Source organism: Gymnogyps californianus, chromosome 19 (assembly GCF_018139145.2).
Source record: "Gymnogyps californianus isolate 813 chromosome 19, ASM1813914v2, whole genome shotgun sequence".
In the NCBI taxonomy this organism is placed as follows: domain Eukaryota; kingdom Metazoa; phylum Chordata; class Aves; order Accipitriformes; family Cathartidae; genus Gymnogyps; species Gymnogyps californianus.
In genome coordinates, this window is record NC_059489.1 from 7,925,063 (window position 1) to 7,942,442 (window position 17,380).

General features: G+C 43.7%; 1 protein-coding gene across 1 annotated transcript in view; it reads left to right on the forward strand.

The window, feature by feature from the left end:
- Positions 1 to 690: 690 nt before the first annotated feature.
- Positions 691 to 17,380, forward strand: part of MYO15B (myosin XVB) — a 46,550-nt gene continuing 29,860 nt past the window's right edge. Inside the window, exons 1-18 of the mRNA XM_050908659.1 lie at positions 691 to 3,336; positions 3,413 to 3,474; positions 4,503 to 4,572; positions 5,329 to 5,438; positions 6,049 to 6,123; positions 6,503 to 6,623; positions 7,172 to 7,275; positions 9,100 to 9,163; positions 9,688 to 9,801; positions 11,362 to 11,523; positions 11,874 to 11,987; positions 12,434 to 12,492; positions 12,583 to 12,706; positions 14,550 to 14,645; positions 15,836 to 15,967; positions 16,146 to 16,271; positions 16,801 to 16,878; positions 17,217 to 17,365. Of these exons, the coding sequence (XP_050764616.1) occupies positions 691 to 3,336; positions 3,413 to 3,474; positions 4,503 to 4,572; positions 5,329 to 5,438; positions 6,049 to 6,123; positions 6,503 to 6,623; positions 7,172 to 7,275; positions 9,100 to 9,163; positions 9,688 to 9,801; positions 11,362 to 11,523; positions 11,874 to 11,987; positions 12,434 to 12,492; positions 12,583 to 12,706; positions 14,550 to 14,645; positions 15,836 to 15,967; positions 16,146 to 16,271; positions 16,801 to 16,878; positions 17,217 to 17,365 (4,406 nt within the window). The remainder of the gene's footprint in view (positions 3,337 to 3,412; positions 3,475 to 4,502; positions 4,573 to 5,328; positions 5,439 to 6,048; positions 6,124 to 6,502; positions 6,624 to 7,171; positions 7,276 to 9,099; positions 9,164 to 9,687; positions 9,802 to 11,361; positions 11,524 to 11,873; positions 11,988 to 12,433; positions 12,493 to 12,582; positions 12,707 to 14,549; positions 14,646 to 15,835; positions 15,968 to 16,145; positions 16,272 to 16,800; positions 16,879 to 17,216; positions 17,366 to 17,380) is intronic.

Below are 17,380 nucleotides of genomic sequence, written 5' to 3' on the forward strand. Positions count from 1 at the left end.
TGTCAGCTGTGGAAAATCATGGACATTCGTTCAGTTGCCTGTATATGACTGGCCTCTGGCAAGAGTCCTAATAAAAGAAGAAAATAAGGGTGATTCATGACAAAATAAAACAGATTAATCTGGAACAGGACAGTCAGTTTGGCATACCTCAGCTGCACATGTATGATTCTGCAAAAGTTTGTTCAGTTCTATAGAAATGAGGTGAAGTACCACTTAGGAGGATCTAGCCTCTCTTTGTAGCTAAATTCACAGCAAAATGTTTCCTTTCATAGGTGAATTGAGATAAGCCCTCACATACTCCTGAACACTGAAGAAATGCCTCCTTCCCAATCCAAGACTCAGCACAAAAAGGTTGGAAAAGAGAAAGTGTTGAATTGTGAGAAAAAGGCAAGCTCCCCAGGAGATTCAAAGATCCACTGTGGGAGACGGTGGGAAGGTAAGAGTAAAGGCCAGCTGAAGGGCAAAGAGTCATTGCCTGAACAAGATGACACCCTTGAAGAGGACCCCTTAAAAAGCCAGAGGCTGGTAAGGCTTCAGGGAAGCAAAGACAATGGCCACAAAAAGTTATTCCAGGGGAAAAAAGCCTACAAGAGAAATGATAAAAGAGAATCTGGTTTGGGGAGAAAACATGGAGAACAATTAGTGTCCAAGTTGGAGGGGAAAAAAGGAAAGGCCTGCAAGCAACAGGAAATGACATCAGGACAAGAAAGTGAGGACAGTAGCGATAAGGAGGAAAAGGCCACCACAAACAGCAAGAAACACAGTCTTAAAAAGAAGCGTGGAAAGCGTCCTGCTGTTAGTGAAAAAGTCACCGAGTCAGAGTCTGTAAAGTCAATTGCAGTGCAAAGTATTGAAGGCTCTCTTCAGAAACATGACTCGCTGCAGAAGGCACACAATGCCAGGCATAGGGAAAAGCACAATGAGAATCATGGCTTTAAGGAAGCTTCTGAGCAGAAGTCAGGTTCTCAATCCCAAGGCAGTATGGCACAGGGAAAAGGTGAGAGAACTGGGAAAAAGCAAGTTGGAAAATATACCAGGATTATTGTCACTGATAGCGCAGAAGAAAATATCCTGGAAACCTCAGATAACTCCTGCTCTGACTGCAGCAATGAAGGCCATTGGACCCATAAAAAAGGTACAAAAGAGACTGTAGTGCACAGCACTGCAAGCAGTGAAGAGAAGAGTAGTTCTTCAGAGGAAGATGGCATCAGTGAGAAAGAAGCCACATTCAAGGATCCTCCTGTGGCTGAAGGAAAAGGCTGCAAGGAACTGCTTGATGAAAGCAATGAAGCATCTAATGAAACTGAAAGGGAGCAGGTGACCACAGGTGGAAGGAATGAATCTGAGGATGAAGGCACTGACTTTGCAGGATTGGAGGCAGAGGAGAAAATGAAGAAGCAAGATGACATGCCAGTACAACCAAAATCTATTCTAGCTGAGAGCAGTGAGAAAGATGATGATGTAAGCATTTCAGGATTCCAACTTAAAAGTCTTAAGAACAAAGAAAATGGCAATAATGAAGTAGGCAAGGAAAATACATTAGAAAATGACAAAGTTCAAGATACGTCAAAAGGTGTGCGTGATAAATCTGACAGCAGTGGGGAGAACAGCACTGAAGAGAGCATTGACAGAGGAAAAGAAAATGCAACAAAACAACGACTGCCTAGTGCTGTGAAAGCAAAACTCCATGTTCGCCTTAGCAAAGTGCTTCAAGGAACTGAACAGGAAGAGAAGGTGAATGATGAAGGCAGTGCACTGGCAGATAGCCCTTTGCTCTCCAAGCAGCAGATGACATTGAAAGAGAAATCTGGGAGGTGTGAGATTGCAGAACAAGGTAAAGTCGTAGGACATATGCAGAGGGACAGTTCATCAGACTGTAGCAAGCAGGAGTTAGCAGCGATGATGCTTACAAAGAAATGCTCTTCTCAATCCCAAATCCTTCTCAATCTGAAAAACAAACATAAAAATGCTGAGACCAAACTATTAACAAGCTGTAAACCAAATCCTGTCCAGATGGCTTTGGAAACCAACTCTGACCTGAAAAATGTTGAAAGCATCTGTTCAAAACCCACGACTCTAGAAACGCTCAGTACTCAGAAAAAAACCAACGTAGTTCAGAGTTTTGGAGTGAAAAGATTAAATCTTTCAAATATTTCAAGCTGCTCCACTATTACAAAAAAATCATCTGATAAGCAGCTCCTTGGCAAGAAGAAGAAAGTTGGAAAAGTTACTGGAAAAGTTAAACTGAGTTCAGGCCAGACTGTAGAGGCAAAAAAAGATAAAGCAGAAGAAGTGGTTGCAGAGGCATCTTCTGAAAAAGAAAATGTGCATGATGGGAAAGGATCCAAGTACTTGCACACCCATTCTGCTTTTAGAAAAGTCACCAGCTGGCTTGGTCAAAAACCTGCCAAGAAAGCAAGCCTGAAATCTCGTCTTCTGAGCGTGGCACGTGCAATTGGTATTTCAAGATGGATCTTGAAGAAATTTGGGAAGAGGAAAAGGAGCAGCAAACCTTTTGGATTCAGAAGTAGAGTGGCTATCCGGATTGTAAGCACTGCTGGGTGGGTTGGTCGGTCTGGCAAAGCCTTCCCTGGTGCAGCCAGACAGCTGGGGAGGGCTGAGTTGAGTGACAAAGAATCTTCTCCTCCATTAGTGGAGGGGAAAGGTGGTCCTAAAATGGCAGAGGAAGTGGGACACATTGATTTGCCTTCTGGTGATTCCCCTCTTCATGGAACTAGTTCCTTTCCATGCTTACTTAGCTTGGATGAGGAGAAGAACAATGCTACTGATGCCAAGTTTGCTATAGTATTCCCCAGAGTCCACAGCATGGTTACAACAAAGAGCTCCTTATCCAGGGGCTCTGGGAATGGTTTTTCCCTAGAGAAACTGAGATCTCTATCAGGCAGAAAATCTGTGATGCCTGTGCAACAGGATTGCAGATTGAAATGTGACCTTCCCAGATCTTTGATGGATCAAAGCCCTCAGAGAAACAGTGAACAGGGCTTCCTTCCACATCAAGAGGAGGATCCAATATGTACATCAGATTATTCCAGTGAGGCAGATGTCAAAGAGGGTTCAGGTGTCCTCCAGACTGCAGGGTCCATAGTCACACCTTGTGTTCACTGGTCTCAGCAGCAGGCTCAGGGATGTGATCCTGCAGCATGGCTGAACTCTGAATTGCTGCTGCCACGACTAACCATTGAGAACCTCAGTAAATGGGCCATCTACAAGGACCCACATCTGGCCAACAGCCATGTGATGAAGGTCTGCAAGGATCAGTGGGAGGCAGAAGACATCACTGACAATATGCTAGAGATGGAATTCATGCAGAAACAGGTACAGGTGTTGTCTCCAGTATTGGAATGAAGCTGAACTTCTCCTGATTTTTCAGTAATGTGTCTATGCATTTCAGGTGTACATGTGTGAAGACCACTGTGTAGAAGTTGAGGAGATTGAAGATCTAACCAGACTGGAGTATGTGTTGTCAGTGGTATTCTGCAGCTAATTCAAGGTCACAGGGGCTTGCTTGTTATCCTTCAAAGCTACTGTTGGCTCAACAACAGAAAGCACATTATAGATCTTTGGCTACCATGTGAGAAAATAGAATTAATTTGATGCATATCATAGCTGAGTAACTGATGCTCCGCAGTAAAGCTAAGTAAAAGACTGAATTGCACTATTTAAGTTATGGACCTATACTGAACCGTGTGGGAAGGAGCACAGCTGCAGAGGGAGCTCCTGACTGTTGTGCATAGCGTGTCCCCAAGCTCTGCTGCACAGAGAGTGCACATTGAATCTCTGCAGTCACACACCAGAGAAAGCAGCTCATCCTAGTTAGCGGACTTTCTTACAGATGCATCCAGGGAACTTTACCTCTCCTGTTAAATGGTTCCCAGTCCTGAAATGGGTTCTAAAAAAACCAAATACACTTTATGGGTAGGGGAAACGATGTTTAGATGCTGATGTGACTTTTGTGGTATTGCAGGAGGACAGATCTGGGAATTTGAGATACCATTCTTGTTGCATGAAGTGGGTGGTAAGTCAGGAAGACTTGCAGGATGAGAGGCACGTTTCTATGTTGTTTGCCTACTGACACAGGCATCTGTGGCTTTAGTGACTGCCGTTGTCTTCAGCTGTGGCAAACTCAGGCCCTACATCTTCAACAGCTTTTAAATCATGGATTCACTGCTGTTGTTGAAAGAGAAGCACCTAACACTGCTTCTCACACATGTCCTGCACCCTCTACCCTTGCCATCCTGTTGAGATAAACAACTGTAAAGGCTGTGTGCAAGGAGGTGTGGTCACACAGAGACAGGCTGGATGTTCTGAGCTTTGGCTGCTCTATTCTCTGATGTGTTTAATCCTGGACATGTTGGAACCACGTGAAGGCAGTGAATAGTTTCAGATCCCAGCCTCCTACGAATCTTTGGGAGGGCAGAAAGGTTAATATTAACACATGCAAGTGAAGCTTATGGCTGACAGGTCCTTTCCTCTGTTTGTAGGGAAGTCTGTGAGAGCTCAGTTCTTCTGTGTCTGAAGAAGCGGTTCCATCGCAATCTTATTTATGTATGGGTAGTGGTGTTTTGGTTTTTTTCTCTTTTTCTTCAGTGCTTATTCATTCTGAACAATGACCTTTAAGAGAAAATAATTTCTATCATTCCATCAAGCTTTAATAATGCACCAAGTAGCTCAAGAGCTCACTTATTACTGGGAACAGTAATAAGAAGGATACTCACACTGCTTTTGCTCAGAAAATGGGTAGCATGAAATATTTGTGGTAAAATCTGAAAGTCTTAGAGTTTCTCCTTAATTTTGGTATTTGTTGCCAACGTATGAATATACTTGGGTTCAGTTTTAGCCTCAGCTGCTCCTGGTGGAACTCTCCTGTCTTAGCAAAGCAGTTCTGAGTAAAAATTGTGGATCTCGAGAAGAAACTCCAGAGTTTCTGCAAACATTTCACAGTGTTGCAGTCCAGAGCTAGTTCTGGATGGCTAATTGTTCTCTTTTTCATTTACTGGCCCAGGTGTTCAAACCTGTGCCTGTAATTTCATGTGAAGCTTGGAGAATAGACAGTGACCAGTGAAGATGACCATGGACCAGTGAGTGCCCAGTTATCCCAAATTATTAATGACAGAGCTTTGAAAACGACCACTGAGAAATTGTGCTATGCCCTGAGTAAGCTGGCAGTATAGTCAGAATAGACAGTATTCCTTTAAAGGTCATTTTAATCTTTGTATTAATATATGTGTTCAATTGCATTCCTTGTTCAGAAAACTCTAAGAAGCCACCAGATTTTTTTTTTTTTCCCCTTTCTTATTTTTGTCCTAGACTTACATTGGGCAAATTTTGGTTTCTGTGAATCCTTTCAAAGACCTCAGTATCTACTCTGAAGATGTGGCTACCCAGTACCACCAAGGGACTCTCTCAAAAAATGCCCCGTATGTTTCTCTTTCTCAAATAACTCCCTAAACTCTGTTCCATTTGTGCTCCAGAAAGTATTTTATTTTCCTCCAGTTGTCTGATAGAGCAGGATGAATGCCACAGGAAGTGAACAATCCATTTGGCAAAGTTGTAGTTGCTCGGACCTCTAACGCTACAAAGCTAAACTCTTTAGGTCAAGTTTCTTCAGTATTGCTTGAAGGTCCTGAATTCAATGCTTGCTGGGACTGTACCTGAGGAGTTCTGGCAGTATGCGCTCCCCACTGCTAACACTGGTACAGCCCTACCAGAGCTAACAACGTAGGCAGGTTCCTCTAGTGCAGATAATACTGCTGGTGTCCCTTATATTAAACACCATGGCACAGAGTATTACTGAGGTTAGGTTGAAGAGGTCCTGGAGGAACCTGAACTTTGCAACAGCTTGTAACAGTGGTATTAACCTGATGTCAGCAAAGAACAAAGCTCTGGTTTGCCTGCTTCCTCACATTTCTCAGATCAAGATATTGGCCCATCTCTAACGTAGATCACTGATGAGTAACCTTTTGGTGCTGTATTTGTGATGTAGAAATGTGAGGTCAGTTAACTGGGGTTTTCTTTCTGTACATCTAGACACATCTTTGCCATAGCAGAAATGGCCTACACGCTATCCCAGTCATCAGAGCAAGAGCAGTGTGTCATCATCAGGTAGGAAATAAGGGTACTTTTTCGACGGCTTGTTAATTTCTTTATGTAAGACTTTCATCTTTGTATTGCACTGTCCATAAGTTTATCATTCTGGCTCTTGTGTTAAGGCTGTCAGTAGAGAACATGAATAAGATGGATTTTTATTTCACTCTGTGCAAATACAGTTTGAATTTAGCTTCACATTAGTTTGGAGGAGTGGAAGAGAAGGCGTTTGGCATTCCACAGTGGAATCTTATTTGGGCCTATTTTGTCAAGTTGTCTCAGTGTTTCAAACAGTATGTGATAGATCTTCCTTTGTTGTAAATCAGTACAACTCCACTGATTTGCTGTAACAGGTCCTCTGATATGTCTAAATTAGGTAATTCTGTTTTGATGCCAGCTTCCTTACCTCTTGTTCCTCCAGCGGACACAGTGGATCAGGTAAAACAGAAGCTGCCAAAGCAATTGTGCAATACCTGACCATGCTGTACCAGAGATCAGACAGCCACAGAATCAGACAGGTAAGAGGCAGCTGAGATTGGCTTTATGCTGTGATGGTTAGGCAAAGAGCAGAAGCCAAAGACAGGGTAAAGAGGCCATACTGTTTATGTTATTTCTTTGTTCCTGTTTAACTGAGCTGGACTTTGGATGGCTTGTGGTTCAAGGTGAAGCTCCCGTAAAGACATGAGGACAGCTGATGTATTTGTTGTTCTGTATTTTAGTATCTGGCAGCCCTGATGCTGTATAGAGTGCTATATCTGTTTGAACAGGGAGATGATACCTGCCTTAGAGACCTTATAGCAGTGTCTGGGAGGTGAATCTGAACAAACACAGAGCAGAAGTAAAGTGAAAGATCATAGCAGTGAAGGTAATGAGCTCATAGAGCAACTCACCAATGGCTAGAGGTAATGATACCAAGATAAATTTAAAAAGAGACTCTTTAGCCAGGCAAGAATTATTTGTGAAGTCCAATTTTTCTTGGATTTTCAAACTAACAGTTACTTAAGTCCCTTTTGGGTTTAAAAACCTGTGATTGCTACTGAAGTGTTCTCTCCCTCTTTTCTTCAAGCCCTGCAATGTCCTACCCATCCTGCAGAGTTTTGGGAATGCCAGAACCATCCTCAATGATAACTCAAGCCGTTTTGGAAAGCTTCTGAACGTTCACCTGCGACAGTGAGTTAAAGGAACATCTTGGGATGCTGTCCTTCCCAGCTGTCAAGGGGTGCTTGGGTGAGAAAAGGTCTAGCAGTGCTTAGAGCTCATGCAATAGCCCTCCCTCCCCTACACTCTTGTTATCATCAGGATAGGAAGAGGGTGATTTTACACCCCTATTTTGCTTTTAGGTTTCCTCCACAAAAGAACAGATCTTCACCTTTCAAGATGGGTGATAAATTAAGAACATAAGAATGGCTGAACTGGTTTATACCAAGGAGCCATCTAATACAATGTTGTGTCTCCAACACTGGCCACAAGCATTCACTGAGGTAACAGTAAGAACAGGCCAAATACATATAATGCTTTTCTCTAACACTCTGTTAGCTCTTAACCATTTGCAGCAGCTCAGGAGTTTTTCTGTGACACTTGTGGTTTTCCAGTTTCCTCTTGGACTCATATAAACTTCATGCCTCTGCAACAGTCTTTGGCAAGTGTTCTACAGGTCTAACCAGTTCTGTGAAAAACACCTTTTTTGTTTTGAACTTGCCTCCTTTCTAACTTCTGGTGTCTTTTTTTCTTTCTTTTTTTTTTTTTTTTTTTTTTTTAAACTGTTGCCAAGCACTGAGCTGATATTTTCACGGAACTGTCTATCATAACCCCAAGGTCTCAGTCCTAAGCAGCAATGGTTAACTCGGAGCCTGTCAGTTATATGTAAAGCTGGGATTACTTCAGCCTGTATACATCACTTTACATTTATCTACAGTGAATTTCATGGGCCATTTTCTTGCTCGCTCACTCAGTATTGTAAGGTCTGTCTGCATTTATTCACAGTTGGCCTTCATCCTCACTGCCTTGAATAATTTCATACAATCAGGAAGCTTTGTCACATGGCTATTCAGCTCCTCTTTTAGGTCACTTATCAAACCTTGAGTTACACTCACAGGTCAGAGCACAGACACTTTGTGGAACTCTAGCGGTTGCCTCCCCCATTAAGAGGATTAGCCATTTACTCCTACCCATGTGAGGACCTTCCCTCTTATGCTGTGGTTGCTTGGTTTCCCTGAAAGTCCCACAATTTTGTCAAAACCTTTTGGAAACTCATGTAGACTATATCGCTTAGATCATTCTTATCTGCAAATTTGTTGTCCCCTTCAGACAACTCCAGGAGGTTAGTGAGGCAGGATCTCCTTTTACAGAAGCCATATTGACTCTTCTCAAATCAATTGTATATGTTCAGGTGCCCACTAATTCAGCCCTTCATTATACATCTGCCTAATCTGCATGGGACACATGACAGGCTTAAAAGCCAGTAGGTCCTTGCATGCAGCTTAACTCCAGGCTGCTGGCTGCATGGCCCACTATTGCTGTAGTACTTGGACATCCTGGTTTTGGTCCAGGATCAATTTGTGCAAGATGCAATTAAACTACAAAACAAAAAGGTGGTCCCTGTCCCCACAGGCTATCAGCCTGACATGTGTGGGTAAGGTCAGATGGGGGAGTGGTAATGCAACAGCAATCAGATATGGCTGAAGGGAAGGGGTGTGGCATGTCCCCTGGACTATTTTCAGGACATATCCTGTGAAGATCATTTACGTCCAAGTTCCTTTGTATTCTGGAGGCTGTTCAGAACCCAAACTTGAATCTACATGTTTCATAGCTGCTTTCTCTGCAATAGTCTGATACAAAACACCTGTGCCGGAAAGCTTCAAAATTCACACCAAGTTGGTCAGGTCATACCCTTGTTTCTCAGCAACAACTCCCTCTGCTAAACCCTCAGAGAAACGGATCTACAGAAAACCTGTCGCTAGCTTCTAACAGGATCTGTTGTTGTCTTATGCTCAGTGGCGTCGTGGTGGGAACATCCATCTCCCAGTACCTGCTGGAGAAGTCTCGTGTGGTTTTTCAGGTGAGGACCAATAAGCCCGCCCTCCTAGAGAAGTCCCTCTCTCCTTTATTCCTATTTAATCTTAAATTTACTGTTAAATAACAGGGATGGGAATAAGTATGAGAATTGCCTCCCATTTCTTCTGTTAGCAAGAAATGTTTCCTCTGTGTAACACAAGGTGATCGCTTATTTAGGATAAATAGGAGGTCACTCTGTCTCAAACAGTTGAATTAAGCCACTTATTAGGGATTACTGGAAGTTAAATCTTTCCTCAACTGATTTTTCTTAATGTCTGGAGTGTGGAAAAGGTCAGATACTGGAGCTGTGTGAAAGGGACTGCTCTCAAATGGAATGCTCTTAAGGTATCAGAGAGAAACCCTGGAAACTTTTCAAATTAAATAGTTCTTGGGTGGCTTCTGGCCTCCTCTTGCTGACTTCAGAGTTTCAGTGTCCTGCTCTTTGAGTGTTTGGTTCATGGCACCATGTATTCTGTAGGGTTTTGGAACTGAATATGAGTCAACTCTATGAACTGTGTCCCCTATCAGGCCCATGGTGAGAGGAACTACCATGTGTTTTATGAGCTACTGGCTGGGCTGCCTGTGGAGCAGAAAGAGGAGTTGTACTTGCAAGAGGCAGAGTCTTACTTTTACCTGAATCAGGTGAGTGAGGCAAGGATGCTCTGCAGCAGCTGATAGAGTGAAATGGCTAAGACATCACTTCTATTTGGTTAGTGAGGCACCCGATAACTTTGCTTCCCTCCTGATGTGTCCCTCACAGGACTATGCTAAAGTCTGCTCTGCTCCTTCTCACACCTGACCTAAGAAGGACTACCTTTGTCTCTTATGTGATCTTTTTCTCACCTTTCAGGCCCCTTCTGCTCCCAAAGAAAGCCTTTTTAAAAAGTAGTCATTGTGTAGGCCCATGGCTCCACCTTGTGGTAAAGAAGTCGTTTTCTCGTTGTCTTTCCTTGCGTTTGCAATTTATTGTGGGACTGAAAAGAGCAGTCTTTCTACCTATTTCTTTCTACCTTCGGCAAAATACTTGCTTCATTGACCGAGTAAATGGGTGGAAATTTTAAACCACTGAAATGTACTGCTGATTGCAATCTATTTAAATTGGAAAATTGTTTGCCAGACTTATGGCAAGCCATCACCTCGAAGCATGGTTTCTTTTGTTTAAGAATGTTTTCCATACTCAAGGAGTTCACAGCAATAGCAAGATATCTCTCCCATTTCAGCTGTGTGGATGAGCTTTCCCAGGTGGGCAAACTATTTACAGCAGCTGTGGTCATGTGAGGAATCCTTGACGAATGATTGCTATCATCTTTCCTTCAGGCAAGGAATGGACAAGTACCATAAATGACTCAAGGATGGAAGGCAATTAAGGGCCCATCCCTTAATGGGGTGATGTTCCTAGTTGGCAAAGGATCTGTATTGTAAACTAAACTCTTCAAGGTGGTAGCTAAAAGGAGTGTCTCAGCTTGCTGCAGAGAAGAAAAGTGAAAAAGATCAGATCATGCGTAAAGAAGTTAGCAGAGACTGACAAAAATCTCTCTCGGCTCTTGGTCTTGGCAAGAAGAAGCCCAAGGGCTGCCTGGACCTCATTCTTGTCCTCATCTGAATCTGATGATCAGCTGGAAACTTTTGTCAAAGAATGCCCTTGTACACAAGCAGGTTCTACAGACCCCCTTGACCCAGGATTTCCGTGAACTTTAGGGTTACAGGCAGTTGTTAGGAGTGTCCTCTTGTAGAGAAAAGCACAAGAAGAATAAGAGTGATATGCCCACGTTGTAGTGAAGCTTTGTGGCAGAGGTGGGTGAGACTATAAACCAGGATGGCTCTCTAGGTGCACAGAAACCCATTTGCTTTGATACATTGGGTTCTGGTACCATTTGGGGTAGCAACTCTGACGTGACTTGCTTGGGAGTAGATTCTGGCATCCCTTCTACCTCAGGGGTAGCTGGGGTGCCTATATTGGAACCATAATAAAAACTTCACATGTGTGGGCAAGAGAGATCTTACTCTCAAAAACTCCAGAGAGAAAAGAGACTGGTCTGTCATGAATGCTGAGCTCCCACTAGTGGTGTCTTTGGTCTTTTTATTTCAGATTCCTCCAGTCCTTAAAACATTGAACTGCTTCTCTGAAGATCACTGCTGGTAGCTCAGCTCCAGCCTGGGGCAAAAGGGGCTGACCATGATTGTCTGTCCCGATTCTCTCAGGGCAGAGCCTGTGACATCCTGGGGAAGGAGGACAGTCAGGACTTTCTGGTCTTGGTGCAAGCTCTGGAGGGAATCAGCCTCTCGGATGATCAGCTGACCTCCACCTGGGCTGTCCTGGCTGCCATTCTGCAACTGGGGAATATCTGCTTTACCTCCTATGAGGTACGCTAATCCTTGGCAGCTTGGGAATGGGCTATTTGTGCTGAACATTGCTGTTATCCTATGTGATGGGACCGGGGACATTATTCTTGACTGAAGATGATATCCTTTGAAGACTATTCTGTTCTTTTGATATTAGGCTCTAGACTGACCTAGGCAAGGACAGAAAATGGGAGGCAACCAAAGGGCATTAGAGCTTTGGCTCTATGAGGAGCCAAAACAAACCTAGATGCTGGTGTTTTGCCCAGGCTGTGACCAGCTCTGTGCAGCTGAGGTGCTGTTGAGAACAGTAATACTAGTGGAACCTAGTACCCCATCCATAGTTGAATCTGTTATTCTTCTCCATTATTTAGAAAGAATCCTATGAACATGCAGCCATCGCCAGTGACACTGAGATTCAGATTGTGGCCAATTTGTTGCGTGTCTCAGCAGATTTCCTGCAAAGTGCTGTCACTCACCGTGTCACTGTGAGTACCTTTTTGGTGATTTCTCATTCATCCTGAAGCATGGAATACCCTAGCCCAGTGCTCTGTCAGCAGAAGGGCCACCATCTTAGAAGGTCCAAAATCTGGGAAGTAACAGCAGGAGTAAAATGGTTGCTGTGCTGGATCAGTAACAGGGATGAGCTGAACCCCTCAAGGCAGCTCTGTAAAGATGGCAGAACTCACATCTAGGAGGGCTCTTTTCTGGCATGAGGTGGCTTCAGGCTTAACACTTTGGCCAGCTGACTCCCACTCTGAAATGTGGCAGCCAAATTCTGGTTTTACTTTTTCCTTTGATACCTGGGTAAATTCTCAGGCCAAATAGAAAAAAAAAAAATCCATTTATTAACCAGGCTGACTTTCTTGTGGATTTAAAAAAATATGTGTATTTGTGAGATAACAATAGTAAATTCTGGCTCTTATGTATCCAGGTGACATCTTATGATCGGATCTTCACTCCTCTGTCTGTAGAAGAAGCCATTAATGCAAGGTGACTTCTGCTATTGTTGTCTGGGTTGGTGAGATGCACCCAAGGGTGCTGTCTTTGCTGTAACTGGTTTTACTCCCCTTTCCTACTCAGGGACTCCATTGCCAAGACTCTGTATTACCTGCTCTTTGAGTGGCTGCTGCTGAGAATCAATGAGTGGTTGGCTCCCTGGGAGTCGGACTGTGCCATGGGCATTGTGGACATACATGGTTTTGAGGTTGCTTTTCCTATTCTTTCGATATTTTCTGGGCTGCAAATACATGTGCTGATTCTCCTCAGTCACTGCCAGAAATGGGAGGGTATCTGATGGGTAGGTTTTCTTTTTGGTTTTGGCTTTTTGTTTTTTCTTTTTTCCAGAAAGGAGACAGTAATTGTACCACGTAAAGTAGATGCCTGTATTCAGGGAGGTACTTTTTTTTTTTTTTTTTTTTCCAGAGGCAGTAGAGAAGTGCTCCTTCAGGGTGTGATTTAACACTCTTACTACAGGCTTTTTTTATGAATTGCTATCTGGAGGAGCCCATAGTCTTCCATGACTGTGTGGCATAGGTAGAATCCTAAGGTACATAGGACTGGGTGGATTGCAAGTAGTATTAGTGTGTAAGTGGAGTCCTGACAATCGTAGGCAGTTAACAACCTAGTCTCAAATAGATTGGTTTCTGGTGCTCCCACCATGTCAGCCTTGCATGTTTGATACCTTTGCCTGAACTGACCAGTATGGTGCTGCATAGATAGTGCACATAGCTAGCTTTGGTTCTGTCATTCTAAGGAGAAGGAAAATTATTTGGTTTTAAATCAGAACAAACCCAGCACTTTCAGCCAACTTGGCCCATTGAATTAGCTCATATGCTGTATTAAATACAGATCAAAACTGTCTTTTCAGCAAGTGCACTGGAGTTTAGAAACCAAGTTATGTATGATGTTGAAAGGACACATGGGGATTTTAACTCCATGGTTTGATTCTCACCTGAAGAAGGTTTGACAAAACCCCCAGAAGTTTCTTAGAATGTTCACTTATACACAAATTCCTGTAAAAAGCAGCTCAGAGTCCTTTCCCTGCAGCCTGTGTTCTGCGGCTCAGCAGTGGCTTGGGGAGCCAGATCACCCATCAGCTTGTTTTGATGGACCAAACCCAGAAAAATACCTGGTATAAATTTGCTGTACTGATGAGTTGAGCTGAATGAGCTAATTCTTAATGAATCACATTTTAATTATTCCTGTTGCTATTACTAACAGAAGTAAGAAAAACATTTTAAATGTAGTTTTAATCTAACTGTTCCCATTTGTTCCTGAAGACTTGGATAAAGCTGGAAATATGTTAACACTATCTTTTACAATTTATTTCTTTTCATGTGCTTCAGCATATCCTGTTTTTCTGTTTTTCCCAGCCTGAATAGGGACACGTCCAGAATCCACTGAAGTTTCTGAAGAGATTCTCCCTGATCCACTAGGCTTTGGATCAGGCCAGGGATAGGAGAAGTGCAGATAATTTTGTAAGCAAAGGCCCTGCATGGTGTTACTTCTTGAAATTGAGGTTAGGGTAGCATCTAGAGTTCTGGGTCAGGAATTGTTACCCTTGTGGCAGGTATACACCCATGTCTCTGCCCCAGTGAGCTTCTGGGGGCTTCCCACCTTGCGGTAAGTTAAAAGCTTACTTACTAAGCAGAGCAGGGACTTGCAGTGATATGTGCCCATCAAGGCCTGTGAGTTTTATACTTAGGATTCCTGTTAAAAATCTGTGTGTTCTGATGAATGCTGAAAACAATGGAGCATATACAGGTGGGGGTGTGCATCCAAGAGTAGATCTCTTCTTCTTTGTGCTCCTTCACAGCTTGTCTTGCCTCTTCCTGTTCAGTGTAGTCAATAAACCAGGCTGAGAGCTTGCAAACCAGACATAAGATGATTTGAACTTCTCAGGTTCATTCACATTTACTGATCAGAACAAGCTGCCTGAACCAGCAGCTCAGATCAGCGCAATCTGGTGCTGTGCATTATTTGCAAGAAGACATAGCCTCCTGGAAGGGCTGTGAGTTGGAAATGATGATGCCTTTTTGTCTTTGCAGGATCTAGGTGTGAACAGCTTAGAGCAACTCTGCATCAACTTTGCCAATGAGCATCTCCAGCGTTTTTTCAGCCAGACTGTCATTGCCCAGGAAGAGGTAAATGGAACTCTTGCCAGCAGGTGAAAGGCAGCACATATGGAATGAGTTGAAGCAGCCTCAGTGTTGTGGTTTAACCCCAGCCAGCAACTAAGCACCACGCAGCCGCTTGCTCGCTCCCCCACCCAGTGGGATGGGGAAGAGAACAAAAAAAAAACCAAACCAAACTCATGGGTTGAGATAAAGACAGTTTAATAGGACAGAAGGGAAGAAAAATAATAATAATGATAATAATAATAATAATAATGAAATGACAATAATAATACTAAAAGAATTAGACTATACAAAATAAGTGATGCACAATGCAATTGCTCACCACTTGCCGACCGATGCCCAGTTAGTTCCCAAGCAGCGATCCGCCCCTCCCCCAGTTTATATACTGAGCATGACATCATATGGTATGGAATATCCCTTTGGCCAGCTTGGGTCAGCTGCCTGGCTGCATCCCCTTCCAACTTCTTGTGCCCCTCCAGCCTTCTTGCTGTCTGGGCATGAGAAGCTGAAAAATCCTTGACTTGGTATAAACACTACTTAGCACACTGATGTTTTCAGTTGTTGCTATCAACATTATTCTCCTACTAAATCCAAACCATAACACTATAGCAGCTACTAGGAAGAAAATTAACTCTATCCCAGCCGAAACCAGGACACTCAGCTGGAGAGTATCCTTTAGTGGGGAAGCAGGAAGCTGAATAGACCTGGCCCTCTTAAGCAGTACCCGTGGAATCCTTGTGCAAAGAGTTGGCTATTTAATATCTTTTACTAATTCTGTAGCAAATTAAGGGAAGGGGAGTTTGTTAGTGCCTTGCTCCCTTTTACAGATTTTATAAGTGAGTTGGTCAGGATCAAGGACCCCAGACCTCAACTGGTACTTTTAAAGCCTGTTTGGTAGATTCATTGTAACATTTTATGTACCACTCATGTCCTGGAGATGAAGGTATATGTATCAGACTTGTTGCCTTTTACAGTTCACTTTATCATTCTGCTTAGCAGCCTCCCTCTCTTAAATTAGGAAAATCATTAGTGGCTTTAGAAGAAATTTCATAAGACAAAACCAGATAATTCTAGGCAAATTCCTAACAGCAGTGAAACACTAACTTCCTGATGAATAAACCAAATCCCTCTGTTAACTCCCTCCATTTGTTCTTGTTCGCGTGGCTGAGTTTGACTGGTTGGTCTTTAACATGCAGGAGGAATATAGCCAGGAGCAGTTAGCTTGGATCCCTATTTCCAAGATGTACAGTGAGTCATGCCTAGATTTCATTGCTGCAAAACCCCATGGCATCTTGCGTATCCTGGATGACCAGACTTCATTGACTCAGGTGAGAAGCTCTTATCCGATCCCTTTCACAGGATGGTTATGGTGAGGCAGTTACACAGATTGAACAGGGACTGTGTTCGCACAAGTATTAGATGTTTTTACCTTTGGTTTAACAGCAGCTTTTCAGCCTACTGAATATGTTGCAGCTGCAGCAAACATGTTTGTCATCTCCTTTACAGGCCACTGACCACACTTTCCTCCAGAAGTGTCATTACCATCATGGAAACAGCCCTTGGTACAGCAAGCCCAAGTTGCCTTTGCCAGTCTTCACTGTGAAGCACTATGCAGGCCCTGTCACCTATCAGGTGAGCTAGCAGGGGGCTCTGAGCAGTTGGAGCAATAGGCCAGCTTGGAAGCATGCTGTGGATGTCCTGATGGACCAGCTCCAAGTGCTGTGAACAAAGCCCTCTCTTTGTAACTGCACATCCCTCTAGAGCATCAGTTTATTAGAAACGAGGAGATTCTTATAAGGAGAGGCAACTAAGCTGCCTCTGGGCAGAAGCAAAATAGGTGATGGCCTCAGCTATACAACAGCTTACGTTGCTTGTCTCAGAGCCCTGGAAATCCAGGAAAGCTGTTGCTGCTGAAAGAAAGTGAGGGGTCAAAGCCTGCTGGGTAATGTGAAGGGGAAAAGGAGCAATCCCTCCTAAAAACAGAAGTCATTGTCTCCTCCATTCCTGGTGGCAGCAGGAACAGCAAGCTTCATTCTCTAGGGCTTTCCCCTTGTTCCACCTCTCCAGCTGTCTGCCCCAAGTCAAGGTGTGTGTAAGAGGGGTGTTTGTCTGTCTGGTTGGTGATCTGAGTGGTGCATTAAGTCAGACTTTGCATCTGCAGGTCCACAAGTTTCTGAACAAAAACCGTGACCAGCTGCATCCAGAGGTGCTGGATATCTTCTCTCAGAGCCGCCTCAAGGTACTGTGGTGGTTCAGGATGAAGATCTCTATTGCAGACACCTAACGAGCCACTCATTGCTTTCATGTGAGGAGCAGAAAGATCCTGGTCAGGTGTCAGGAGAACCTGGAGAAACAGTGAGGAGTTTTGTTCCACTGAAGGACACTTGGGAAATGAGCAAGTCATCTTTGCCTGCAATTGATGCATTTTATACATAAAACAGGCACAGACTGCCTGAGGATGCAGCTGGGTTCCTGGCACTGCTAGGGGCAAGGGAGAATGGTCCCCCAGTTTCAGGTAGAAGAGATTGTTCTTTCCATGTAGTTCAGGGAGCTTTGGTCATTTCTTTGTTTTTGCAGGTGGTGTCTCACATTTTCCAGAAGGCTAAAGCTGCCTATAGTCAGCAAAAGGAGCTGGGGGCCAGAGGCAAAGGGCTCAAGCCTCAGGCCTCCACACTGGCGTCCAAATTCCAGCAGTCTTTGCAGGACCTCACAGCCAAGCTGAGGAGGTGAGAGATACTGTT